General features: G+C 43.1%; 1 protein-coding gene across 1 annotated transcript; it reads left to right on the top strand.

The window, feature by feature from the left end:
• Nucleotides 1-71: 71 nt before the first annotated feature.
• Nucleotides 72-27,807, top strand: Rars1 (arginyl-tRNA synthetase 1). The gene is made up of 15 exons (XM_059270349.1): nucleotides 72-174; nucleotides 1,382-1,516; nucleotides 6,251-6,442; nucleotides 7,852-7,960; nucleotides 8,607-8,707; nucleotides 9,075-9,196; nucleotides 10,469-10,589; nucleotides 13,585-13,714; nucleotides 14,942-15,046; nucleotides 18,788-18,966; nucleotides 20,232-20,341; nucleotides 21,445-21,550; nucleotides 26,504-26,676; nucleotides 26,958-27,205; nucleotides 27,579-27,807. The coding sequence occupies exons 1-15, from the start codon at nucleotides 130-132 to the stop codon at nucleotides 27,686-27,688; spliced, it is 1,986 nt and encodes a 661-aa protein (XP_059126332.1). The 5' UTR covers nucleotides 72-129; the 3' UTR covers nucleotides 27,689-27,807.
• The last annotated feature ends 6 nt before the right edge of the window (nucleotides 27,808-27,813 follow it).

The raw sequence follows: 27,813 nt of genomic DNA, 5'->3' as shown, positions 1-27,813 counted from the left end.
GGGGCAGCAGAGGGCGCACTGTGAACGACTTGAAAATAGTAATGTGCCCGGGGAAGGAATTTCCGTTTCCGGCCACTAACTAGCCACTTCCGCTTCCGGACACTTGGCGTGTGAGTCGCTGACGGGAGGATGGACGGGCTGGTGGCTCAGTGCTCTGCCAGGCTGCTGCAGCAGGTTTGTCCTCTGGGTGGGGCGGAGGGCTCGCACCCGGCGGCAGCGGGGCCGGGTCAACAGCGGCTTCCACAGGCGGCGGCCACGTCCCCAGCCCCGGACCTCGGTGCTTGCGAGGCCCACGCTTCCCCGGGCGGCCGTTTTCTCTTGGCTAGGAGAGGAAAATCCCATCCCTGGCTGGGTCGTGCGACTGTCACACTGGGAAGAGAGGGTATCGCAGGGCCTAGCGTGTGGACGGCGAGGCTCACCCTGCCGCCCGCGCACGTGTGCAGGGCTGGCGGCCAAGGCCGGGTGGGGCAGACGGAGCATAGGTGCCGTGGGACCTAGCCAGAAACTTCCCAAGAAGCCGCCAGCGTTGGTCCGGGACAGTGTCACAACTTCAGAAAGCGAAAGTGGGACCAACTTCGTTCTTTTTTCCGGTCCTAGCTAAGAGTGATAGGAAACCTGTCCTGTTACAGCAACTGTTTTATGCAAATCAGCAGCCCCTAGGTACACGTTAAAGGGACAAGAGCTTTACTGCTGAGAGCTCTGTTTATAGAATCGGATACTGGAGATGGGAAGGAAATGTATGGGAACTTTACTTAGACCTAGAAACGGCAGACACTTGAGTGATTTTGAATATGGATGTTGTCTCCTTTTGTCCCACTGGAGATCCGACCCAGAGCCATGCATATGCTAGGATAGCACCGGGGAGCTAGGTCCCCAGCTCTCACTGGTTTGTTTTTTGTTGTTGGTATTGTTTTGGTTTTTGTTTGTTTGGTTTTTTGTTTGTTTGGTTTTTTTGTAGTTCAAGTCATAAGATTTAGGAATACAGGTTTGCAAAGCTGGAAACTTGTACTCTAACCAAGTCAAGGTGCACTGTTGAGCTGAGGAAGAAATTTCTGTGTTTTAGAAAAGGACTTGCTATATATCTGTCCTAGGCTGGCCCCAAACTTTCAGCCCTCCTACTTCAGCCTCTCAAGTGCTAGGATTATATCTGTGTGCTACTATGCACACTTTATCAGGTTATATTCTCAGCACTCACATGTAGACTCTCTTTCCTTTTATGAGGGATAATTGCTGATGTTAGTAAAACCATTGGAAAGCCCATTCCCATATCTGTGCCACATATTGTGGAGAACTGAAATGAGGAAGTAATTCTCTGGTACAATTTGCCCTTATCGAAAGCATGCCTTTGACTCGGACTAGGAAAGTGCCTTTCCCTTTATAGGAAAAGGAGATTAAATCTCTGACTGCGGAGATCGACCGGCTGAAGAACTGTGGTTACTTAGAAGAGTCTCCGAGTTTGGACCAGTTACGAGAAGAAAATTTAAAGTTGAAGTACAGACTAAATATTCTTCGGAGGGTGAGTACTCTCTCTTGTGAATCTTCTAATGCATTTTTTTGTTACTGAAGATTCTAAAAATATACATGACCGAAACTGAAAAGAGGAGTTAATATTTAAAAATCTGTTTTTCTGCATAAGGCAAGTTAAGACTCATTCAGCACACAGTGGAAAAATTGAGGTCCTAGCCTTTGAAGTGGTTCATCATGTTGGTTTAAAGTCTGTCTTGGGAGTTGATATTTCTTCAACAGGTTATGCCTGTGCTTTCAAAGAAATGTTTTTTGATGAATCATTACCAAAGAAATATTTCATTTATTTAGTTTTTTTTGTACTGAAACCTAGGAACTAACTAATGGGGATGTCTTAAAATATACTCACTCACACATAACTTCTATGCTATGAAGTTGATTATTTCACACTTCTGTTGTATTTTATAGCATCTCTTGGGTTTCTTTCTTAGCGTCTCACTCTACAGCCCAGGCTGGCTTCCAGGCTTACCCCATCCTTCATTGTCTTTCTGCTTCTGTCTCACAGGCGTGCGCTACCATGCCGCCATTTTAATGGCCCTGTAGTCCAGCAATGGGTATCAATGTCAGAGAAAAAATAAATCAGCTTACCTTGAGTTTTTTGGCCTGCCTTTGAAGTTTGCTAATGACACATCCCAGAGTATTACCTCATTCTCATAATTGTTCTCCAGTGTGTGTGTGTGTGTGTGTGTGTGTGTGTGTGTGTGTGTTACTCCTTGGGTTGCACAGGCATTACTCATCTTAGGCTGCCTGACCCATTCCCTTGAAGGTTTTATTACCTCTTTGGGATCTGTGCTTAATTACTTTGTCTTTACATCTTCTAACACAGAATTCCTTTCTCATGGACTCCTCACGAAAGAAACATGGTTTTGGTTACACCGTTTGTTCTGCATTTATCTGTACTCAATTCTCTGTTATATTTGCTTTTTTAAAATTCAGGTAGGGGTGTGTGTGTGTGTGTGTGTGTGTGTGTGTGTGTGTGTGTGTGTGTGTGTGTTGGTTTTTCAAGACAGGGTTTCTCTGTGTAACAGTCCTGGCTGCCCTGGAACTCTCTTTGTAGACCTGGCTAGCCTCGAACTCACTGAGATCTGCTTGCCTCTGCCTCCCAAGTGCTGGGACTAAAGGTGTGCGCTGTTTCCGATGTATTTATAAATGCTTGTGTCTGCTGAAGGCAGTAAGGAAGATAACACAGAGAGACTAAGAAGAGCACCATGGTGGTGGTGCCTCTAGTCCCAGCATTCTGGAGGTCGAGGAAAGCCTGGTCTACAGAGCGAGTCTCAGGACAACCAGGCCTACACAGAGAAACCCTGTCTTAAAAAAAGAAAGTATTGTGTACAATAGCCATTCATCCTGCCTGTTTCCTCTTTTTGGGCCACATACTCTAACTTGAAAGCACATACCAGATGTTCTGGCTGCAAGGTATTTTATCCATGTTCTCATGAACATTGTAGCCTCAGTTTTCCTCTATTCCTTTTCATTAAACTGCCTATTTTTTTGAGATAGGGTCTCTATGTAGCCCTGACCTTTTTGGAGCTCACTATGTGGACCAAGCTGGTCTCACATGGATCCACCTCCAGAGTCTGGCTACTTAGTTAATTAGGTATTCACAGAAAGCTTGTCACACTGGCGATTTTAAGATTGCCATCATGATAGTGCTGCTATTAGAGAATCCTCTAATCTTCATTTCCTCAGAGCTGTTGTTCTTACAAAATGCATACAGTCAAGTTACGGTAAAGGTGATTGTACCAAGACGTGTATTTCTTTTGGTTTTGAGTCAGAGTCTTGGTCTTCTAACCCTGGCTGTCCTAGTGTGCGGTGTATACCCCATTTCCCTCGGACATGTGGCAGTCCTCCTTCCAGCCTCCCAAGGCTGGAATTAAAGGACTGTGGCACCATGGCCAGCTAGGAAGTTAAGAACCTGATGTGCTGACTCCCCTCTGTGATCCTAGCTCCTGAAAAGCAGGGGCAGGAGTATTGCTGTGAGTTCAAGACCAGCTTGGGCTACAGAACAAGATCATGCCTCAGTCGAAAAAGGACTGGCAAGCTCACTGGCCTAGCACATTTGAGGTCCTGGATTCATTCCCCGGCACCAGATAAAACAGGGTGTGGTGCCTGTAATTCCAGCACTTGCTGGTGGAGGCAGGAAGATGGGGGAAGAGAAAGTGAAAGAGTTAAATTAATTATATGCACATGTTAATTTGGATGGAATCAAGTACAGTGGATTTTGTGTATATGTGTACAAGTTTATTACAAAAGATACATACCAATGTCTTTCCAGTTTACAAAAAAGTTAAAACATATTACTGATTTTGGGGACTAAGACTATGCATAAATGACATTTTCTATTGGAAATTTTTAGATTGAGCTGGGCAGTGGTCACACATCAGGCAGAGGCCAGCCTGGTTGGTCTACAGATCCTAGGGCAGCCAGGGCTACACAGAGAAACTCTGTTTCAAAATTGACGCCCCCCCCCCCACACACACCCCAAAAAAGAAAATCTTCAGATTGTGAAAAGCATGAGTAAGAAATTGATAAACTAAAAACTTAAGATTGATCTAGTTTGGGAGCTGATGCCTGTATCCCCAGCACTTTGGAGGTGGAGGTTGGAGAATCAGGATTTCTAGGCCAGCTTCAGCAGCTGGAGACTCTGTTACAACAAACCAAAGAGGAGAAAAGAAGAAAGAACTTTAAAAAAAAAAAGAAACTTAAACCAACTTGTTTATTTGTTTCCTGAGTTAATGTTTAATTTTCTGGTATGGTAAATTTCAACCAAAGAACAGGCTTTATTTTCACAAAGTTGTTTTGCCTCTGTATCATAGCAATCTTTTCATAAACATGGACGGAATTATACCGTTGAACAAATGTTCCCAGAAAGAACCACACCTTACAGTGAGCCTTGCGCAAGGCTAATTGACCGATCAGAACTTTGGGAAGAGGTTGGACTGTTACAGGTCCAGAACCCAATTACACTTTATCTCAGGCTATTGTGAGCCCCCTTAATAGCCATTCCTTGCCCTTTTCAGTATTTGACCTAACATTTTAGCAAAATTTCTGTGTAGTCTAGTCCTGGCTGTCCTGGAACTCTGCCTCCCAAGTGCTGGTTCAAATATACCAACTCCCAGCTCATCAAAAGAATGGTTTTGCTGGGCGTGGTTTTACATGGCTTTAATCCTATCACTGTGGAGAAAGAGACAGGCAGATCTCTGAGTTCAAGGACAGCCTGGCCTATAAAGAGTTCTGGACAACCAGAGCTACATAGAGAAACTGTCTGGTGGGGTAGGGAGGGGGGATGAAGAAAGAAAGAAAAAATAGAACCTGGTAGACTGAAGGAAGAAGATTGTTGAAAGTTTCAAGCCAGCCTGGGCTACAAAGTGACCCTGCCTCCACTAAAAAAGAAGATAGTTTGTGTCTGAAAGTTCATTTTGTAGCAGTGAGGAGGAGGGTCGGACTTGACCTCTGCGTTCCTGTCCACCTTGTTTGTAATCTGTCAATCACTGACCACGTGAAGGTTGTGATGGTGGTGACAGTTCCATTTTGTTACGTAGAACAAAGTAAAAAAGCATGCATACACAACACTTAGTACAGACTTGAACACTACGTCCGTTTTATTTAGCTGCTCTTACATTCATATTTAAACTGGTGGTCTTTCAGTTTGTTGTCATTTTGAAACAGGTTATTACTGTGTAGCCCAAGCTGTCTGTTCCTATCTCAACCTCCTAACTGCTGGGGTTTTAGGGGTGAGCTTCTGGGCCTGGCTTTGATTCTTTTTGATTACTGTTAAGTTAGTGATATAGTTGGGCTGTGGTGGCTCAGTGGTAAAGGAAGTGTTTTCATTATGCTCCACAGAAAGCATGTGTTTACTCACTCCTGTCAAGAGGACCTCTGCTGGGCCAGTGCTCTGCTGACAGACAGGTCACATCCTTTTCTTTTCCCTTCTTTGAGATGAGGTCTAGCCCTACTTGTGTAGCCCTAGTTGGCCTGGTGCTTGATATGTGTGTAGATCAATCTTCCTCTTACCTTCTGGAGTCTCTTCTGTGACCTGTTTTGATACCATCTTATGGCAGGTGTGACACCAGGCATATCGGATAGCACTGTGGATGAAATGCTTTCCTGCATTCAGCAGTCTGGTGGTGGAGACGATTTTGTGAAGGTGTAATGAGTGATGATAGGGGTAATTATATTCTATCTTAAAGACTGTGCTCCACTTAAAAGCTGTTGAAATAATGAGTAGGTGAGCCAGGGGTTATTTATCGTGAGGCAAAGCCTGTCTTAATGATCTAGCACTGTCACTCTGGTCCTCTCCTGTCCAGAAAAGGTCGTTCTGGAGAGGACCTGGCAATTGTTTTGTCTAGTGCTCACTGCCAGGGCTTGGGTAGGCAGCTTAGGACTGACTCACTTCTGTTTTGTCTTAAAAAAAACAGGAGTCTCTCTGCAGAGCCCTGGCTGTCCTGGAACTCACTGTGTAGACCAGGTTTACCTTGAACTCACAGAGATCTGCCTATCTCTGCCCCCTGGGTGCTGGGCTTCACTTGTGTTCTTTTCAGTCACCACTTTTTACTGTTTGTGTTCTGTGAAGGTAACTATAGAATAGACGCCCTCGATGATTCCCGAGAATGTCTTAGAACCCTGTGCAGGTCTGACTATTCCTATCCTGGCTTTTCTCAGCAGAGTTGGAGTTTTGTATGATTTTATACTACTTTATTAAGATACTGCTGTTCTTTCCCTGCAGAGTCTTCAGGCAGAAAAGAGAAGACGACCAACCAAAAATATGATTAACATCAATAGCCGCCTGCAGGATGTCTTTGGCTGTGCCATTAAGGCTGCATATCCAGACCTGGACAGCCCTCCTCTGGTCGTAACTCCGAGTCAGCAGCCCAAGTTTGGAGACTATCAGTGTAATAGTGCCATGGGTATTTCTCAGGTGATGTATCATTTGTTTTGCCTGGCCCTGGCTGACTTGATTCTCTTACATATCATCACTCCTATGAGCATAAATAACAGTAAATTCTCTTTTGGTTTTCCAAGACAGGGTTTCTCTGTGTAGTTTTGGTACCTGTCCTGGACCTCACTCTGTAGACCAGGCTGGCCTCGAACTCACAGAGATCCGCCTGCCTCTGCCTCCCAAGTGCTGGGGTTAAAGGCATGCACCACCACCACCTGGCATCAATTCTTGTATCTTCAAGAAAGGGTACCCTTTCCACATGGGCCTAGGGTGGAGCTCAGTGAGAGCAGTGTGTGTGTGTTGTTTTGTCTGCTACTTCTTGCTGTGTTCTGGATTGGTGGGTGTGGTTAAAGGCATTTAGAAAGTGAAATTAAAAGTTAACAAATTATTGCCAGTCATGGTGACCTATGCCTGTGATCTCAGCACACCAGGGGCTGGGGCAGGAGAATTGCCACAAATAAAGGGCAGCCCGGGGTGCTCAATGACTCTGTCTTTTTTTTTTTTTTTTTTTTTTTTTTAAGGTACCTGAAGATCACCACCATCAATTATTTGTTACAACTAGGATGTTTTTGAAGCAGACTCTGTAGTCTGTTTTTCCTTTTCTATTTTGGTTTCTTGAGACTGTGGTCACTTTGTAACCAGGTCTCTTGCCTTAGCCCTCAGGTACTGGGATTTCCGGCATGTGCTGCTCAGACAGCCAGGGTTCCTTTCTAAGCTGAGGAGTTGTTGTTTGCAGTAGCTGCATTCTGACTGCGTGTGACCTGTATCTGTTTCCTTCACTTTCTCTGTTGATCGGGAAGGGTTTGCTCTTGAGCGGACTTTGTTCTCTAATGCTCCTGGGAGCTTTTCACTGGTTTTTCTTCTCCTTCTTCTCTCTTTTGGTTTTTTGAGACAGGGTTTCTCTGTATAGCTTTGGAGCCTTTCCTGGGACTCAGAGAGATCCACCAGCCTCCACCTCCCGAGTGCTGGGATTAAAGGTGTGCACCACCACCACCCAGCGGGTTTTTTGGTTTTTGGTTTTTGGGGGTTTTTTTGATGCTGGGCTTCCAACCCAGGGAGTCACAACCACTCAGCCCAAGAGTGCTGCTTATGAATAGTAGACAGTTTCATGACTTGGAATTAAGGATGTGGATGTGCTGGCTTGGGCTTTATAGCTGTAAGCTTTGTTGTGTATTGAGGGGGCGGGCGTGAAGTATGGATGTGTGGTTTGGGCATGTTTTGGTTTCTCTTGGCACTGGTGATGCTCCGGTTTATCCATTCACTGGTGGTTGAGCTCTGCATCTACTTCTTGATGAGTGTAGTACAAATGTAGCTCATGCTTTGTCAGTGACGCATTCCCTAGGAACTTGCTACCTGGTGCTAATGAATTGTTTGACGTTGTGTTGTAGATGCTCAAAGCAAAGGAACAGAAGGTTAATCCTAGAGAAATTGCAGAAAACATCACCAAACACCTGCCGAGCAATGAATATATTGACAAGGTTGAAATTGCGGGTCCTGGTATGATATGCTAGCTTTCTTAATACTGCATTGATGATGAGTGCTTTCTGAGACTTAAAAAGGTTTAAAGCTTCAGTGCTGGATCTAGGGGTATGACTAACTCAGTGGTAAAGTGCTTTCCTAACATGTATAACAACAAGGCCTCTGGCCATATCCTAGTGGGGCCACCAAAATTAATTAAAAAAATAGTTGCCTTGCATGGTGGCACATGCCTGTGATCCCATCTACTCAGGAGGCAGCATGATATGTACAGGGCAGCCCAGACATTTAATATGTCATGATCCAAGTGTTAAAAATAACCTGCATTATTAAGAGCTACCATTTTGGTTTACTTTGCCTTCCACCGATCAGGTTTTCATCAGCAAAAGGGCTAGGTAATGTGGCTAACTAAGCCTGCAATAGAACGGCCTTCTGTTTTCTAAGATGAGCCAACCAAAGTGGATGAGCTGGAGTAATACACAGCAGCTTTTGGTGGGGGGGGGGGGGGTGACAATTTGAAGTAGATGCTGAGGCAGGTGTTTGCAGAAGGGCTTGAGTAGTTGTCTTGATTGCTGTTAGACTCCTGAGGAGTTTTACCTCAGCTCTCTCACACTTTCTGGAGCCAGCATAAGTGAGCTGGAAACTGATCATTTTTTACTACTCTTAGGTTTCATTAATGTCCACTTGAGAAAGGACTTTGTTTCAGAACAGTTGACTAATCTCCTAGTAAATGGAGTCCAACTACCCACTCTTGGAGAGCATAAAAAGGTATGTGTGCTAATACTTTAGTATTTTAGGCTTGCATGGCAAATGCCCTTATTGGGGGTGACCTTCACTTTATATTGAGATCATGAGTGTAACTGGGAAGTAGATTTCTGGTGTGTTTTATAATTTTTTAATCTCATTCCATAGGCATTTCAGATTTATAACTGGTACTTATGCAACTATTGCTGAATAGTATTCTTGAATAGTAATTTGTATAAATTAATTTGATTCTTTATCAATTAATATGCAATTAAGAGCCACAAGAAAATCTAATGCATGAATTAGAATCTAGACTAATATTTAAGACTTATTTTTATATGATAGAATGATAATATTTATGCCCCCTTTTAAAACTCTTTTTCTGTTTTAGGTTATAGTTGACTTTTCCTCTCCCAACATAGCTAAAGAGATGCACGTTGGCCACCTCAGGTCAACTATCATAGGAGAAAGTATGAGCCGACTCTTTGAATTTGCAGGATACGATGTGCTAAGGTGTGTTCTCTTGCTTTTGCTTAGAAATTAAAGGTGTCAATTAAAAATGACACCTCGTTTTTTGAAGTATCTTCAACACCCAGGCTCAAAAGCTCAGTTCTGTTTTGTAATCTTTTAAAAATATGTCCTGGGGCTGGGGACACAGCTTAGGGGTTAAAGCACCTACTGCTCTTGCTCAGTTCATGTGGCTTCCTGTAACTCCTACTCCAGGGGATCCAGGTGGTGCCTGCATGTGCACAGACTCAATATCATACACATAAATAAAAATCAATCTTCATCTTATAAAAATATATCTTGGTCCCTACCCCATATCTGAACTTCATCCTTTTTGTAGACTTCCTGTTTGAAAACAACAAAAGATTTACCTATTCATTCATTCATTTTTGTGTGCCATGTGCGTGCAGTTCCATAGAGGCCAGAAGAGGGCATTATATTTACCTAGAACTATAGAAAAAGGCAGCTGTGAACTGCCATACTGGGAACCAAGCCCAGGTCCTCTGAAAGAGCAGTGGGTACTCTTAACTGCTGAGCCATCTCTCCAGCCTTCACAGATACTTCTTGAGTGCCTCAGATATAACAAGAACTTACCTTCTAGTAGTCAGAAAGGCCTAATCAAGAGTGTTTGTACTGGGCTTTGTAGGCCATGATATGAAACTGGGTTTTTATTTTAACTAGTGGAGCCATATGATCTGAAAGCTTGTTCTGGTGGTAGTGAAGAAGCTAGATAAATAAAGAAAACATGTGGTTGATTAGTCTAAAGGCAGAGATGGAAGGGTGTTACCCATTGGCATTTTGGAGCCATGTATTCCCTACAGTAATTGATTGAAAGTTATTTTCTTCCTTCCTCTTGTCTTACATATATGTTTTTTGGGGGGTGAATGAGGCTGATAAAGGTCAGAGAACAACTCAGGAGAGTTGGGTGTCTCCTTCCAGGGATGGAAATCAGGTCTTCAGGCTTAATGGCAATGACTAACATTGGCTCAGCTATAATGTTCCTAGTTAGCCACATAATATGCAGTTTATAGCCCATTAATTAGAAATGTATTCATTCAGTAAATCTTAAGTTCTCACCCTAGTCGGCTGTTTCTAGTTACACAGAGTTGAATGAAAGCCCCAGACTTGACCTTGGCAGTTGGCAGTCCCACTGAGGAAGCAGCTGTTGTTAGAGTGGCATGTTGACACTTAGATGTTAATGGCTTCTAATGGAGTGTACTTTTCATTCATTGAATCTCTACAGCTTTTTTTAAATTCTTGTTCTCTGATTGTTATCAGGTTAAACCATGTAGGAGATTGGGGGACCCAGTTTGGCATGCTCATCGCTCACTTGCAAGATCAATTTCCAGATTATCTGACGGTTTCACCTCCTATTGGGGATCTTCAGGCCTTTTATAAGGTTTGGCACGATTGTTGTGTATTTGTATTTCTGCTAACCTTTCCCAAAGGAAGTTCAAAACCATAGTTGAAGTCACTGTGTACTGAAAAGAATAACGTGAAAACTGGAGAGATGGGTCAGTGGTTTAAACATGTATTACTCTTCCCGAGGACCTGAGATCTGTTCCAGCACCCACAAGGTGGCTCAGTACTGCTTCCCTAACTCTAGCTGTAGGGATCTGATGCCTCCTTCTGGCTTCCAGGGGCACTGCACTCAGGTGCACAGCCCACACACAGGAACATACATATTGAAATCTTTAAGAGAAAAGAAAGATGCTTACCAATCATAGTTTTCCACATACAGTGGCTACCTTGGTAATACTGCGTTACACTGAGTGAGAACAGAAGCTGATTCACAAAGTTTACTTACTTGAAACACTGAATTCTTTTTTCACTCCTAGATACTTATTTGTTTTGTGTACTTGGAAACAGCCACCCAGTCCATTTACTTTTGTGTTTAGTCATAGAAGTAGCTGTCTCCCATCCTTTTACATGTCTTTGCTTTGTTTATTGATGTATGTTAAAAGTTGAGCTGGGCGGTGATGGCGAACACCTTTAATCCCAGCACTTGGGAGGCAGAGGCAAGAGGATTTCTGTGAGTTCGAGGCCAGCCTGGGCTACAGAGTGAGGTCCAGGAAAGGCTCCAAAGCTACACAGAGAAACCTTGTCTCAAAAAAAAAAAAAAAAAAAATTGGATGGGCTGGAGAGATGCCTCAGCGTTCAATTCCCAGCACCCACACGGCAGCTCAACAACTGTCTGTTACTCCAGTTCCAGGGATCCAACACCCTCACACCAGTGCACATAAAATAAAGTTAAAGTAACTATTTTTAAAAAATGAATTCTACCACATTACCTGCCATCCATTGTAGTGTAAGCAGGTAAGAACAGTTTGAGTTTTGTATTGTTTTGTATGGGTCCTTCTGAAATGTGGTCTCTGTGTAGCCTGGACTAACCTGGAACTCACTGTCTCATTGGCCACCCTAAAACTCAATAGTAGTTTTCCTGTCTCAGCCTCTCAAGAGCTTGGTTTACATATGAGCCACCACGCCTGGCTAAAACCAAGTGGTGGTGGTGTTTTGGTTTTTAAAATATTATGCTTGTATGTTAGGGGTCGGTCGTGCATCAAGGCCTATGTGTGGAGGTCCAAGCACACCCGGCAAGAATCAGTTCTCGCCCTGTGGGTCCTGGGGTTGAACTCTGACTCAGCAGCCAAGTACTTTGACCTACCATCTTGCCAGAGCAGTTTTTAAAAGACAACCATATACCTGTGGGGCGGTGGGGTGGGCAAATGCCTGCAATCTCACACTGGGGAGCTAGGAGCAGGGGGATCTAGAGTTCAAAGTTCACCTCAGCTGTAATAGTGGGTCCAGCCCTGTTGTAATTGCATGGTGACTTTGATGAGAGTTCTGCTGGAATTGGGTACTGCAGTTTTTATTCCCCTGCTATAAGTTTTCTGTGGCTCTTTCCCAGAAAGCAGCTGTGTACATACAGTCTTATGTTTTCAAAATGAACCAAGTTAGACTACTGGATAAAAAGCAAACACTTGAGTTTTGTTATTTTCTAGTAAACATTTGAAAACTATGAAAATAACTAATCATGTTAGAATTGCCTTGGATATAATGAAACAGATTTGCTAATTAATGTGTGATTTTGCAGTACATTGCTAAAATTTACTGATTTGGTAATGGATCAGTTTTCCAGTGTTTCCTAAAGTTTGTTTTTTGTGTGTGTGTGTGTGCCTAGAATGGGGGAAATGCACACATGTTTCTGTTACCCACTGAGGCCAGAAGACTTGTGGGAGTCAGTTTTCTCCTTCTACCATGTGGGTCCTGGGAATTGAACTCATGTACTTAGGCTGAGCAGCAAGCTCCTTCACCAACTAAACCATCTTATGAGCCCCATAAGATGTTCTTGAAAGGGGTTATTTGCAAAGGAATGCTAGGAAGCATTCCCTGGAAGCATGTGCTACCAGAATAGAAATGGAACACTGAAGGGTTTTGTGGTTTTGATTTTTTTTTATTTCTTTTTTTAAGATTTATTTATTTATTATCTATACACAGTGTTCTGCTTGCTTGCATGTACCTGAACACCAGAAGAGGGCACCAGATCTCATTACAGATGGTTATGAGCCACCATGTGGTTGCTGGGAATTGAACTCAGGACCTCTGGAAGAACAGCCAGTGCTCTTAATCTCTAAGCCACCTCTCCAGCCCGGTTTTGATCTTGAGACAGTTTGTAGACTAGGCTGGCCTGTAAACTTGGTATTCTGACTGCCTCCAGAATGTTAGGGTTACAAGCAGAAGCCACATGCTCAGCTGAGTTTTGTATTTTTAAGAAAAAATAATTTCATTTAAAAAAAAAAAAAACTGGGCTATTTGTCATGTCTTTCACGCACGCTTGAGTGTGTGGGCTTACATTAACATCTGGTATCTTGATCGCTATTTATTGAGATAGAGTCTCTTGAGTTCTATCTGGTCTAGCTGGCCAGCTTCCCAGCACACTCTTCTCCCCCGCCAGAATTCTTGATTATAGGTACTGTCAAGACTGCACAGCTGTACTTCACTTCTGGAGATGGAACGTTAGTTCTCGAGTGCAGGATGGGCACTTTACCCACTGAGCTCTCTGCCCAGTTTAGCTGTGTCCAACTCCTGAACCCTTTTTTTGCGGGGGAGGGGTGCTTTCTGTTGGTTGGGTTGGGTTTTTTGTTTTAGAGACAGGGTATTACTGGAACGCACTGTATAGAGGTCCACCTGCCCCTGCCCCTGCCCCTGCCCCCTTAGTGCTAGGATTAAAAGGTGTACCACCACACCTGGCTACTCTGTTTGGTTTTGGCTTTGTGTTTGTTTTTAGGACCCCATCTTCTTGACTTTGTAGAGCGCTGTATTCTCTGTTGTCCACTTCCTGGGGTGTGTGCATATGTACAGAAATGAGTACATTCTTCATCTCTTAAAAACAGGAATCTAAGAAGAGGTTTGATACTGAGGAGGAATTTAAGAAGCGAGCCTATCAGTGTGTCGTTGCACTGCAGAGTAAGGACCCAGATTTCATAAAGGCCTGGAATCTCATCTGTGATGTCTCCCGGGAAGGTGAGTCTCTAGGGGCCATTAGCTAGCTTGAGTTTTGACTCAGGATTGAGTCTAGGTTTTTGTAACTGGGGTGTTTGTTTGCCTGTTTCTTCAGACCTCCCATGTACTTTTTCTGAATGATTGTGTGAATTCAGGTGTGTGCTTTTGCACACAGCCCACATGGAGATGAGTGGACAGGGGCAACACTGGGGAGTCTTCTCCTGTACCTTACAGGGACAGGATCTCTATTGTTTCTGTCTGCCGTGCTTCATGCTGTACTCCAGGCTGTCCTGGCCACAATTACCCCATCTCATCATAGTGAGCCAGGCGGTGGTGGTCCATGCCTTTAATCCCAGCACTTTGGTCTACAAAGTGAGTCCCAGGACAGCCAGGGCCATTACACAGAGAAACCTTGTCTCAAAAAACATACAAACAAAAAAACCAATCCGTCTCATTGTAGCACATTACAGATACACACCACCACATCCAGGAATTTACTGTGTACACCAGACTGGCCTCAAATAAGAGATCCACCTTCTTCTGCCTCCAGAGTGCTGGGATTAAAAGCATGTGCCACCATTTCTAGCATATGATTTATTTTAAATTATCTGTGTTTGTGCACATTAGTGTTGGTGTCTGTAATGACCAGAGGAAGATGTTGGATCCCTTGGAACTGGGGTTACAGGTCATTGTGAGTCTACTGAAAGGCTGTTGGGAACTGAACTCAGGTCCTCTACAAGAGAAGTCTATGCTCTTAGTTGCTGAGCCATCTCTCAGCCTGGACATCCAGGTTTTTACATGGGTTCCAAGGATCAAAATCCAGTGTCAGTCTTTCATGGAATGCATGCCTACTTTATTTGGTGCTGAAGAGTGAAGCAGGCCACATAAATGCTGCACCTGTAACCTTCACTGGAGAGTTTTAGAAGGATGTTTTTCTTATAGGTAGTCCAAAAAAAAAAAAAAAAATAGTGATGATGTTTTGGGAGGTAGGTGAGGGTCTGCTACATATTAAACCCAGGGTCTCATGCTGGCTAAACGTGTACTATGCCACTGAGCTATATCCTAAGGCCCGGTGTTTTCTTAGGTATGGTATCATATTCTCTTCTCAAATGGCAGCATATGTATTGTTCTGTATTGTACATAGCCAATGTAATTTCTTTTTTTTGTGTTATAGATAACAAGTTTTCTAAATGTTGTGTTTTTTCCCATTTGCTTAAATGTTTATTTACTATATTTGGTATTTTCTAGAATTTAGTAAAATCTACAATGCATTGGACATCACTTTAATAGAGAGAGGAGAATCCTTCTATCAAGATAGGATGAAGGATATTGTAAAGGAATTTGAAGATAAAGGTGAGCATTACATTCTTTTAAATTTTAGGACTGGAGTTACAGCTGGTTGCTAGCCACTGTGGGTGCTGGGGATTGAACCTGGGTTCTTTGTAAGAACAAGTGCTCCTAACTGCTGAGCTAATTCTCCAGCCCCCAGTATTACATTCTTTAAACTTGTTTTATTATTACTGAAACTTGCAAACAGACAAAAACAGAATGAAATTTATAGTTACTGAAAAGACCATAAACTCATCACAGAACTTCAACAGTTACAAATGTTAAATATAGGGTATACCTTATCCTATCCATACACGTTTACATAATTTCATCTACCACTCGGTCCCTAAAAGAATATATGCTTTATGCTTACTCCTATTATTTCACCAAGGAAATAATGCCATAATTTCTTTTTGTGTGTGTGGTAGAGGCAAGGTCTTGCTATGTAGCCCTGGCTGACTTGGAATTAAATATGTAGACCACAGTGACCTTGAACTCTCAAATTGTCTCCTGCCTTTGGTAATAATTTCCCACCCCCAATTTGATTGAACCCTAGGACTTGTACCTTGTACATGCTAGGCAAGCACTCTGCTGCTATGAGCTCCAACGATAATGTCTAAATGCCATTCAGTAGACAATCTAGATTTTCCAGTGGGATTTATTTTAATTCCATCATTTGTTCATTTGAATATAGGGTCTCTCTGAATCCACAAGCTGGCTTGGAACTCACAGTCCTCCAGCCTCAGCTTCTCAAATGTGTGTTTGAACTATGTCAGACTTCATAGTTTTTAATCATAGGGTTGTTTTGGTTTGTTTGTTTGTTTTCTTTCTGGAGTCTCAATATTTATTTGTGGTCTGTTAGTACATAATAGCCCTCCTTTTCATGTGTACTTTTTTTCTTGCCCTGTAAGGAAGGAACCCTGGCTAGCCTGGGGCGGTGGTGGTGCACGCCTTTAATCCCAGCACTTGGGAGGCGGAGGCAGGCAGATCTCTTTGAGATCGAGGCCAGCCTGGTCTACAGAAGAAGATCCAGGACAGACACCAAAACTACATAGAGAAACCCCTGTCTCAAAAACAAAACAAAACAAAAAGGGAACCCTGGCTAGCTTGGAACTTGCTCTATAGACCATGCTGGACTCAAGTTTGTAGTACTCTTCCCTTTTTGCCTCCGAAGTACTGGAATTACAGGCATTGCTCTACCATGTCTGGATAGTTTTCTTTTATTGTTAAAGAAAGAAGGCTTATAGAATTCATCCTATTGGTAGAACAGTCCCACTTCGTACCCCAGGCTGACCTCAAACTTACGATTCTCTTGCCTCAGCTTCCTAAATGCATGAACCACAATACCTGGTTCTGTCTTTTGTTTTTGCTTTTTTCAGACAGGGTTTCCTTGTGACCTTTCTGGCTGTCCTGGAACTTGATCAGTAGATCAGGCTGGCCTTGAACTCAGATCCTCTTCCCTCTGCCTCTCAAGGCATAGGCACCTGGCATCTGCCTGTATGTTTTAAAGAGGATTGATTCAATCCAGTTTGCTTTGATCTTCAAGAATACAAGCAATGTCTGGTTGTCTTTTTGTGAGATTATGATTGGTTAGTGGGTTTAGGTACTAAGACTGATTCAGCCTGATTCAACTATAAATTTCTCTATCACACTTTGCCCTATAGTTTCAATAGATGTTAATGACTAGCTTTGGTAGTATACTATCATTCCCTCTCTATTTTTTAACTGGGATTTTGTGCAAAAATTTGCCCAATAATTTTAGGGTTTTGTGACACAGTTTCACTGCTTACTCCAGTCAGTCTCAAATCCACAGTGGTTCATGATCGTCTTTTTTGTAAAGATTTATATATCTTGTTGGGCATAGTGGTGCATGCTTTTAATCCCATCACTTGGGAGGCAGGCCCATCTCTCTGAGTTCCAGGACATCCAGGGCTACACAGAAAAAATGCTGTCTTGATAAACAAAATAGATGTATATGTCTTTATGTGTGTATAAGTGCTTGCCTGCATGTGTGAGTGAGAAAGAAAATGCACCATGTGCATGCTCCTGGAGGCCAGAAGAGGGCATCAGATTCCCTGGAACTGGAGTTACAGTTGGTTATGAGTTGTCTGTCATGTGACTTTTGGAAACCTAACCCAGGTCAGTCTTCTGTAAGAGGAGCAAGTATTTTTTTTTATTAAATTTTTTTCTATTTATTTTACATACCATATATTTCCCCTCCCTCCTCTCCTCCTGTTCCCTCCCCCTACCTCCTTTCTACCCCTCCCCTCTATCCACTCCTCAGAAAAGGTAAGGCCTCCCATGGGAGTCAATAAAGCATGGCATATCAAGTTGAGGCAGGACCAAGCTCCTACCCACTTGCATCAAGGCTGAGCGAGAGGCATCCTACCATAGGGAGTAGGTTCCAAAAAGCCAGCTCATGCACCAGGGACAGATCCTGATCCCACTGCTAGAGGCCCAAGCTACACAACTGTCACATGTAGAGGGCCTAGGTTGGTCCCATGCAGGCTCCCTAGCAGTCTAATATCCATGAGCTCTCACGAGCTTTTTGGGTCAGCTGTCTCTGTGGGGTTCTCCATCACGATCTTCACACACATACCCACCCATCCACCCACCTGCTTGCTTATATAATCCCTTCTCCCTCTTCAACTGGACTTCCAGAGCTTAGCCCAGTGCTTAGCTGTGGATCTCTACATCACAGCAAGTGTTCTTAACCACTGAGCCATCCTTCAGCCCTGAAGCCTGGTTCTTGAATGTGGAAATGGAGTCTAGGAGCCATACTTTGAAGATAATAAAACAATGTCCATGGGTTTGTTTTTTTTTTGGCGTTGTGGAGCTGCAGATTGAACACGGGGTCTTACATATGCTGTCAAGTGCATAGCTCCTTTCCCAGCCCTGATCAGCACAGGAGAAGTCAGGGCCCATAAACAATGAACCTGATGAACCTGAGATTCACACACAGTCTTCCTTCACAAGCTGTAGTTTTAACCACTACCTGTGAGTCTGTTTCCTAGATAGTACGGTAGCATAAACTGTATAGTGACTGTAGCAACTATAAACATTAAATTTGGAATTTAATATTATGGGTGACACAAAATTCAAATAGAGCTGTTAGAATGTTCCTCCCTCTCTCTTCTTGGGTCTGAGAACTTTGCTCTTTATTATAAGCACCTGAACACAGTTTTATTTCTTCCTGCTCTTTATTCCAGATACTAAATCTTGCTGTTTAAGCACATTGAGAGGACCTATGTACCAGAGGAAGGTTATGGTTCTACCCAGAGAGCAAAGCACATATGTTCATATTTTGTCTGCTGTGTGTTGGATCAGAGTTTGACCAGATGTGTGCGAATGCAGAGCATTATATTTGACTGTGCCCTGAAATCAGTCTTGGCCGTTGATCATGTGGAATAATCTTTTAAAATACTCAGAGGGCTGGTGAGAAGGCTCTGCAGGTAGAGGGACTTGCTGCCAAGCCTGATATTCTGAGTTCAGTCCCTGAGACCCACATGGTGGGAAGAAAGTACCAGTTCCCAAAAGGTGCCTTCTGACATCCACATTCACACTGTAGTACATGGACCACACTCTCTCACACAAAAAATATATAAGCTCAATTTTTAAAAAAATGTTCATAGAGTGGGCAAGTATTTATGTGGTCCTAGAATAAACTAGGATTCTGGGTCCAGGAGGGCTCTTTTCGCTTTGTTAATGAAGGTTTTTGTGTGTTTTTTTTTGTTTTGTTTTGTTTTTGTTTTCCTTTACTTCTAGGATTTGTGCAAGTGGATGATGGCAGGAAAATTGTGTTCGTTCCTGGGTGTTCCATACCATTAACCATAGTGAAATCCGATGGGGGCTTTACTTATGATACATCTGACCTGGCTGCTATCAAACAGAGACTATTTGAGGAAAAAGCAAATAAGATTATCTACGTGGTGGACAATGGACAAGTAAGTGGGATTTGTCTAGGGCCTAATTGCATTTGGCACTTAAAAGATTGAAAAAAATTCGCCGGGCGGTGGTGGCGCACACCTTTAATCCCAGCACTCGGGAGGCAGAGCCAGGTGGATCTTTGTGAGTTCGAGGCCAACCTGGTCTACCAAGTGAGATCCAGGAAAGGCGCAAAGCTACACAGAGAAACCCTGTCTCAAAAAAAAAAAAAAAAAAAGATTGAAAAAAATTCACTAGAAACTTAATAATTCAGAACACTGTGCCATCTTTGGAGAAAGAACATGGTTGAACCCAGCTTTTTAGCTACTTTCTGAATGTATAGATTATTCCTAACCTGGGGAAGCAGAGGCAGATGGATCTGCAAATTCGAGGACAGCCAGGGCTACAGAGGGAAAAAACGAGATAGTTCCTCTCCCTGTGATGGCAGTGTGGCAAACAGGTCCTTCTGTGTAATATCCTGGTTTGGGTTATTACAAAAAGTTGAAGGTTTCCCCTTTGTGAATGTGGCCTTGTGGTTCTGCTTTTTTTTTTTTTTTTTTTTCGAGACAGGGTTTCTCTGTGTAGCTTTGCGCCTTTCCTGGAACTCACTTGGTAGCCCAGGCTGGCCTCGAACTCACAGAGATCCGCCTGGCTCTGCCTCCCGAGTGCTGAGTGCTGGGATTAAAGGCGTGCGCCACCACCGCCCGGCAGTGGTTCTGCTTTTATTTAAATTAATTTTAACATATAGACACATAGAAATTGTACTTCATGGAAATATAAAAGCCATTTGACTTTTGTTGTGGGTTAAGGTCCCAGGTAGCCCATTTGACCTCAGACTTGAAAATCCCGCCTTTCTGGATGAAAACTAAGATTTACTAGAAAAGCTTTTTGTGAATTTGTCCTTAGTTACTTTTGCTCTGGTGAGGATCAGAGCCTGTGTTTGGCCTATGGTAGGCAAGTGCTGTGTCCCTGCATTGCTCTTCAGACAGTTTGATTTGTCTTATGAGACATGGTCTCCACACCGGCTACATAGCTGAGTAGGACCTTGAACTCCTGATTCTGAGGCACTGAGATGACAGGCCTGTATTGACGTGCCTGGCCTCTTTTAAGACCTGAGTGGAAAAAGTGTCATTCAGTCTTGCTCTTGGTGATCACATCTGGGGAATAGAACTTTATAATAATGATTGCCTAACAGGGTTGTCATGTGATCACTGAGCCCAGAAGAGTTGTCTTTTTAATCAGTATAGAAAACTAACAAGCTCTGTTGTGTTTCTGCTCTTCTCAGGCTGTACATTTCCAGGCAATTTTTGCTGCTGCTCAAATGATTGGTTGGTATGACCCTAAAGTAACTCAAGTGAGCCATGTTGGATTTGGTGTGGTGCTAGGAGAAGACAAGTAAGTGGACCAGGCAGAAGCAGTTGATGACGACCCTGGTCCCCAGCTTCAGACAAGGCTTCATGTTACTCAGTCCTACAGTGGCACTGAGAAATTAGTATAGTCAAGTATACTGTGCGTGAACTCAGCTAGGCCACTTCCCCCATGGTGTAGCCCCTCAGGGGATATAGCCTCTTAAGGACAACAAGTGTGTGATGTTGAAAGGAACTAGACTGTCATCACACAGGATGCTTGGCAGTGTAGTCAAAGCCATTGGTGAATTTATCTTTAGTTATAAACTTGAAAAAGTGAGTCATTGAGATTCCAGTTGAATTTAAGATTACTTATTTTTGTACAAAATATGAAGCTTATCAAATTTAAGTTATAATGATGTCCATACTTTCACTTTTTTCTGTTACCCCATCATTTCCCTCTGTTCTGTTCAGTCTTTGAGACAAAGGGTAAATAGAATGGGTCTTTATATTTCAGTATTTACCAACTCAAAGGCACAAAATGGCTCTCTTTTTAATGTGGCTGGCTTTCTTTGTGTCAGGTAGTATTTTATTATGTTAGTCCAGTATAGAAGCAAGTGTGGTGGGTTTTTTGTTTTAGTAATTTTTCTGAAAGGACAAAACATTTAAACAGCATCTTGGATTCCAGGAAAGTGAGCTGGTTAGACTTTTTTATTTTGTATGTACAGGTACCTGCAAAGTCTAGAATAGGTATCCTATTCTCCTGGAGCTGGAGCTACAGGTAGTTGTGTGCTACCCAATATGAGTGCTGGGAACTGGACGCTGGAAGAGCAGCCAGTGCTTGTCAGTGTAAGCCATCTCTCCAGCCCTGTAGATGCTTTTTTTTTTTTTTTTTTTTTAATTTCACTATTAAAGTGTAGTAAGGATAGAGTTCCTTAGGGAACTCTTAGGGGCTTAAAAAACAAACTAAAACACAGGATGCTTTGAGTTGAGACACTGGAAAGCACTGTTTCTTTGGTGCTCATTCCTGGTAGCCAACTGGAATATGGCCCTGTTACCTTGGCACATAGTGCCATCTGTGGCTAGATCCCTCAAACCTTCATTGAAGAGTCTAATTGAGAATTTTTGGATGGGGCTTTAAATGTCTTTCAGGAAGAAGTTTAAAACACGCTCGGGTGAAACGGTGCGCCTTGTGGACCTGCTGGGAGAAGGACTGAAGCGGTCCATGGACAAGTTGAAGGAGAAGGAGAGAGACAAGGTGGGACAAGACCGTGCCACACACATGCCAGCAGTTCTGTTTGACGGTTCCCCCTACGTAATGTGGCTCTAAACATATATATATATAAACACATAGAAATTGTGCTTTATGGGAGTAAAAAAGCCATGTGACTTTGGTTGTTGTGAGATAGGGTCTCTCGTAGCCCAAGTTGTTCTCAAACTTCTTACATAACCAAGGCTTGCCTTCAACTCCTGATGTTCTTGCCCCCACCTCCCAATTGCTGGGATGGTAGGTGTGCCTAGCTCCCACATTATGTTTTCATGCTATGTATGAATTGTTTAAGTTAAACATCTCAGACTGTTGTTAATGGTAAAAAAAAAAAAAATTCGGTATAAAGTAATGTCCAGTACTCCATTTTTCAGACCCTCTCTCCTCTACTTCCTCCTGCTCTCAGACTGTTTTGAGTAGTATAGATTTGGTGAGGTTTTGCAGCAGGGTCTCCCTTTGTAGCCAAGATTGACTCTAAACTCATGTTCAGCCTGTTTCCCAAGTACTGGCTTTACAGGTGTATGCTACTCTGGTTACAATGGACCTTTAATTATATATATTGATTGTCATAATTTATAAATGTGCATTGTCTTTCGATTTTATTTATCCTTGGGTCGTAGTTTTTGTGGCATGGTAGGCAAGCACTTGTATCACTGCATTTGTGTATCTGAGGCTGACCGTGAACTACTAATCTTCTACTTCCACAGCCACCCTTTTACTTCTTCATGTAATCATTCCTAGGGATGTTTTTGTCGCTCTTAGATGTAAGTCAGTGTTTTTCTTGGTTTCAGATAATTAGGTTCTTACCTGTAAGTAACTGTTAGGCCCCTGTAGAACGTGAGTTCTGTTCCGTGGTTCTGCACAAGGAGGTGCAGGGCTCTTGAGTGTTGGTGTGAAGGTAATGCTGCGGGGCAGACTCCAGGCAGCTCTCTAGGGAGTTCTGTAAGCCAGCAATGTCTGCCCCCAGAGCTTCACTGGCACAGCTGATCTTACTAGCAGAAACACATTTCCATAGTGATGTTAGCATTTTGCATCCCATAACTGCATTGAAATTAAAATATTAAAGGTGCATTGTGGGAGTACCCCAGACACAGGCTCTGGCCTGAGTCTTATGGTGTAGAGGCTCGTGTGGGTTTGCAGTGTGAATCAGTTTTCTTCCAGTGTGAAAGTTTTGAGTTGTCCACAAGTTGGCATGAGACTTGTCTCTAGGTGTTCATCATGTTGTACAACTTAGACCTTTATTATTTTTACTGATTCTGTGAGACTTTGGAGTGGAGGTACACAGAAGAATTTAGGATGTACAGATAGATTAAACAGTAAGACAAGCCAGATGTGGTATATACACCTGTAATACCAATGCTCAGGAGGGAGAAGTATTAGTCACATGGGTGTAGGAGTTCAGAACCATCTGGGCAATGGTGAAACCCTTCTCCACACACATAGTGTATTTCAGGGTTTTGCTTGGTGGTGGGGAGGTGAGATAGAGTTTCACTGTACCCTAGTCTGGCCTTGAACTCTTAAGGTTACCCCTATGACCCATCATACACAGCAGTGGTTTTTCTTAAGGAAAACCAATTTGTAAAATGAATTATATTTGAGTTATACTAGCTTAATTGTTCATGTAGTATAACAGAAAAGGACAGTAGCCACTGTGTAGTCATTCTTGAAGATGGAAAGCCAGACCTGTAGCTAATGTCACTGGAAAGTAGGGATTCTTGAAGCCAGGCATTCCATGCGTAGTTTGTCTTCTGAAGCAGAAGCCTACTTTGTAGCCCAAGCTGGCTATGAACTCAGGCTGACCATCCTTCCCAATGTGTGTGAGCGTAGAGCCTGTTCAAGAAAACCGGATCTTGGTCAATATGTAAACAGTAGTATTACCATTTTTAGCAATGCATCCATGCTGGACATGGTAGCATAGGCCTGTAATGCCCAGCACTTGCTCAGGAGGCAGAAGAGCACAGATTTGAGGCCAGTCTAATTTACATAGTTAAGACTATAACAAAAACTGTTGAGACAGTCTTTTACGTGACCTAGGCTGCCTGCAAACTCCTGATTCTCAAGCCTCTGGGTCCTAGGTGCTCATGTGCCACCACTCCAGTTTATACAGTGCTAGGGATAAAACCCAGGGCCCTGTGCATACTAGCTAAGCACCAATTGAACTGCATTCCCATGGGGTTTGGGTTTGGGTATTTGGGTTTGGTTTGGTTTTTTTGTTTGTTTTGTTTTTTTGTTTGTTTTTTGTTTTTTCGAGGCAGGGTTTCTCTGTGTAGTTTTGGTGCCTGTCCTGGATCTCGCTCTGCGAACCAGGCTGGCCTCAAACTCAGATCCGCCTGCCTCTGCCTCCCAAGTGCTGGGATTAAAGGCATGCACCGCCACCACCCAGCTCCCATGGGTTTTTAATCTGGGGAGAATATACCAAATTGCTATTAACTGTAGAGAGTAAGGTGTGCAAGTTTACTTCCACTATAAAACTTAAAAGACACATCAAAATACTCTTAGGAATATTTATGTCAATGTTTATATAAATGTTAAGCCTTTACCCTGGCACTTGAGGACAAAGGCAGATGGATCTCTGAGCTCCAGGCCATCCTGACTCATGCAAAACAGAACATTTTATCCTTCCCTTGTCAGTACTTCTCATATTCAGTGTATTAACTTCATTAGGCTCTTACCTGTATGAGATGAAGGTCCATATGAAGAAGCCTGCCATATAAAAGGTTTAAAATACTTGATCAAAATCTGATCATAAAAGATTGCCGGGCGGTGGTGGTGCACGCCTTTAATCCCAGCACTCGGGAGGCAGAGCCAGGCGGATCTCTGTGAGTTTGAGGCCAGCCTGGTCTACAAAGCAAGTTCCAGGAAAGGCGCAAAACTACACAGAGAAACCCTGTCTCAAAAAACCAAAAAAAAAAAAAAAAAAAATCTGATCATAGACCAACCATTGAGAAGTAATAGTCATGTTAGGCAGAGTTAGAAGCAATTGGAAGATTTTAGTTTTAAAACATTTTGCTTTCTAAGTCTTTGAAGTCTGTTCCTAAGTAATTAAAACCAAATAAAGGCATACAATTCAATAGGCACTTTCCTTATGAGAAGGAGGGCCATTTGAGTAACCTGGATTCTAGCTTGTGATTATGCAGCAGAGGTCAAGAACATTTCAAGCTGGGCATGGCAGCCTGTACCTGTAACACTAACACTAAGGAGCCTGAGGCAGGAGGACCTTGACTTCAAGGCTGTCCTGAGCTACATAGGATGACCCTGTCTCAAAATAGAAAACATTTTTAGAATTAAAAAAGACCGATATTTGAAGAAAGGCTCCTTGATTTAAGCAGAATTAAGATTCTGTTATAACATCAGTGTATTAATATTTTGGTCTTACATAAAAATTACCAGCATTTCAGTTATTCTAACTTCCTTGATCATAGATTTTTCTTAGGCTCAATCCTTTAAAGTCAGTTATGGTGGCACATTGCCTGTAATTGTCTGAGGCAGAGGATTGCAGAATTCAGAACCAGTCTGGTTGGCACATAGAGTTCCAGCCAACCAGGACTAACAAGACCCTATCTCAAAAATGCGACCGGGAACAGACATCCTGCCTATTCCTTGTCCAAATCGTTCAGACCCTTTGTAGCTTGCTCAAGCTTTTAGTTTCACCCTGTTTCTTTCTCCATTGTCAACCATCGCTAATTTCTTTCTACCACAGGAAATCCTTCCTCACACTAGCTCCTTTCCCCTTGGTTTTTATTCCTTCCTTAGAAACAATGTTTACAGAAAACTCTTGGGAAGCGGTTCTGTCGATAGATTGCTTGTCTAGCATGAGTGAAGCCCTGGGTGTGAGCCCCACTAACAAACGGCACGTTCCTGCAGTCCCAGCATTTAGTCGCTGGAGGCAGCAGGATCAGGAGTTCAAGGTCAGAGGACTCTGGGGTGAGCCTAAGTTACTTGAGACCCTGAATTGTACAGAATTTTTTTTTTTTGGTTGGGGCTTATTGTTACAGTTTGGTATGCTGTCTTGTTTTTGACTTGCTACGTCAGCTGGGCTGGCCTTAAATTTGTAATGCTTTCTTAGCCTTTAAATTACTTTTTGTTGGCCGGGCAGTGGTGGCGCACGCCTTTAATCCCAGCACTCGGGAGGCAGAGCCAGGCGGATCTCTGTGATTTCGAGGCCAGCCTGGTCTCCAAAGTGAGTTCCAGGAAAGGCGCAAAGCTACACAGAGAAACCCTGTCTCGAAAAAACCAAAAAAAAAAAAAAAAATTACTTTTTGTTTAAACAGTTATCAAATTGGCATATTACCTAATTTATTTTTAGGTATTACATGTCAATCAGTTATTTTAAAGATTGTCACAATATAGAAAAACATACTTTAACAAATTCACCAGTTTGTAAAATTGAGATGACTAAAGCCTTAAAATCTAAATTGTTGGGTATAGCAGTCCCTGGACTGGCTAGGTTTTAAAAAGTTTCTCTTACCAGCCAACTCCCAGTAGTAGGGTTGGACTCTAGGGTCTCACATCAAGCCAGAATGCTGCTGTCTCCAGCCCCTGCTCCAATAACAGAACTCCAAATGACTGAATTTACTCACAAAATTGTTTGCTGCTTTCATTTTTCAGGTTTTTTTTTTTTTAAGTCTAAAATTATCTATTGAGCAAGCTCAGAACGTGTATATGGAGTTGTATGAATTATGAGTAATCTTTTGCAGGGGGTGAACTAGTGGATTAGGGTCACTTGCCAGGAGCATGAGCAGTGGCTGTGTCAGCCAGGCAGTGGTGGCGCACACCTTTAATCCCAGCACTCGGGAGGCAGAGGCAGCCGGGCCAGAGCTACACAGAGACCCTGTCTTGAAAAACTAAAAAAGATAGGAACTCTGTAGAAGCTTCAGACTCATCTCCTACCTGTGAGGCAAGAGTAGTGAGCAAGCAAGCTCTGAAGTGTTTGTCTTCCCAAAGGTCCTGACTGAAGAGGAGTTGACAGCTGCTCAGACATCCATTGCATATGGCTGTATCAAATATGCCGACCTGTCCCATAACCGGCTGAACGACTACATCTTTTCCTTCGACAAGATGCTGGATGACAGAGGAAACACGGCCGCCTACTTACTGTATGCCTTCACTAGAATCAGGTGACTGCTCAGACACTCTTGGTTTGGAATCAAGTGATGGGTGCCTTTACTGTAAGGCAGGGTAAGAATCTCTTTTCAGCTTTTGAGCCAGGGTCTTGATTCTGTGTGTCCAAGGCTAGGTTCTCGTCCTCTGTCACTCAAGTGCACAGGTCGGGTCAACCGCACTGGGGCCAAGAGTCTGTTTTAATTGCTGGTGTTTCTAACTTACACTAGTCATACTGGATTACGTGCTTGTGTGTGAAAAGAGCCTGTGCCTGGCCAACAGTTACCTGCTCTTTCAGGTCTATTGCACGTCTGGCCAGTATTGATGAAGAGATGCTTCAGAAAGCTGCTCGGGAAACCAAGATTGTCTTGGACCATGAGAAGGAATGGAAACTCGGCCGGTGCATTTTACGATTCCCTGAGATTTTACAGAAGATTTTAGATGACTTATTTCTCCACACTCTCTGTGATTATATATACGAGCTGGCAACTACTTTCACAGAGTTTTACGATAGCTGCTACTGTGTGGAGAAAGATCGACAGACAGGTAAGTGTCTCATCCATTGTCCATCTTGGGGAAGAGGTGCCACCAGGACATTTGCATAGAAACTAAGAAATTTCACAGCAAGCTGTGGCATATGTAACAGATGTAGCCGATCAAAGCAGGAAATGGGTCTAAGTGGTGTTGGCATTGGAAACACCCACTATCACTGATGGCTGTATGTTAACAGGGCAAGCCTGGGAAGAGCATCGGTCCATGGGGTGGGTGTTATTACTTCACGTGGGGGCTTAGGAAAGCACACTGTTGAAATGTGCTGTCCTTGTATTGAAGGAGAAGGTGGGCTGCTCACTTTTCAGGAAAAATAACCAGTCATTTAATGACTCTCAAGGTGATAAGTTCATGTCTTTTTCTTTTCCAGGGAAAGTGTTGAAGGTGAACATGTGGCGAATGCTCCTGTGTGAAGCAGTGGCTGCTGTCATGGCCAAGGGGTTCGATATCCTGGGGATAAAGCCCGTCCAAAGGATGTGATCCTTGGGTTTGGGGACTTCTTACCAAAGGGGCCATTAGTACTGTTTGCTTTTTAAACAATCATGTGGACACAAAGGCAGTAAAGGAATTTTCACAGTAAAGGACTTTTCACAACTGTCTATGCA

This window comes from Peromyscus eremicus, chromosome 8a (assembly GCF_949786415.1).
Source record: "Peromyscus eremicus chromosome 8a, PerEre_H2_v1, whole genome shotgun sequence".
NCBI lineage: Eukaryota > Metazoa > Chordata > Mammalia > Rodentia > Cricetidae > Peromyscus > Peromyscus eremicus.
This window is presented reverse-complemented; position numbering and strand designations above follow the sequence as displayed.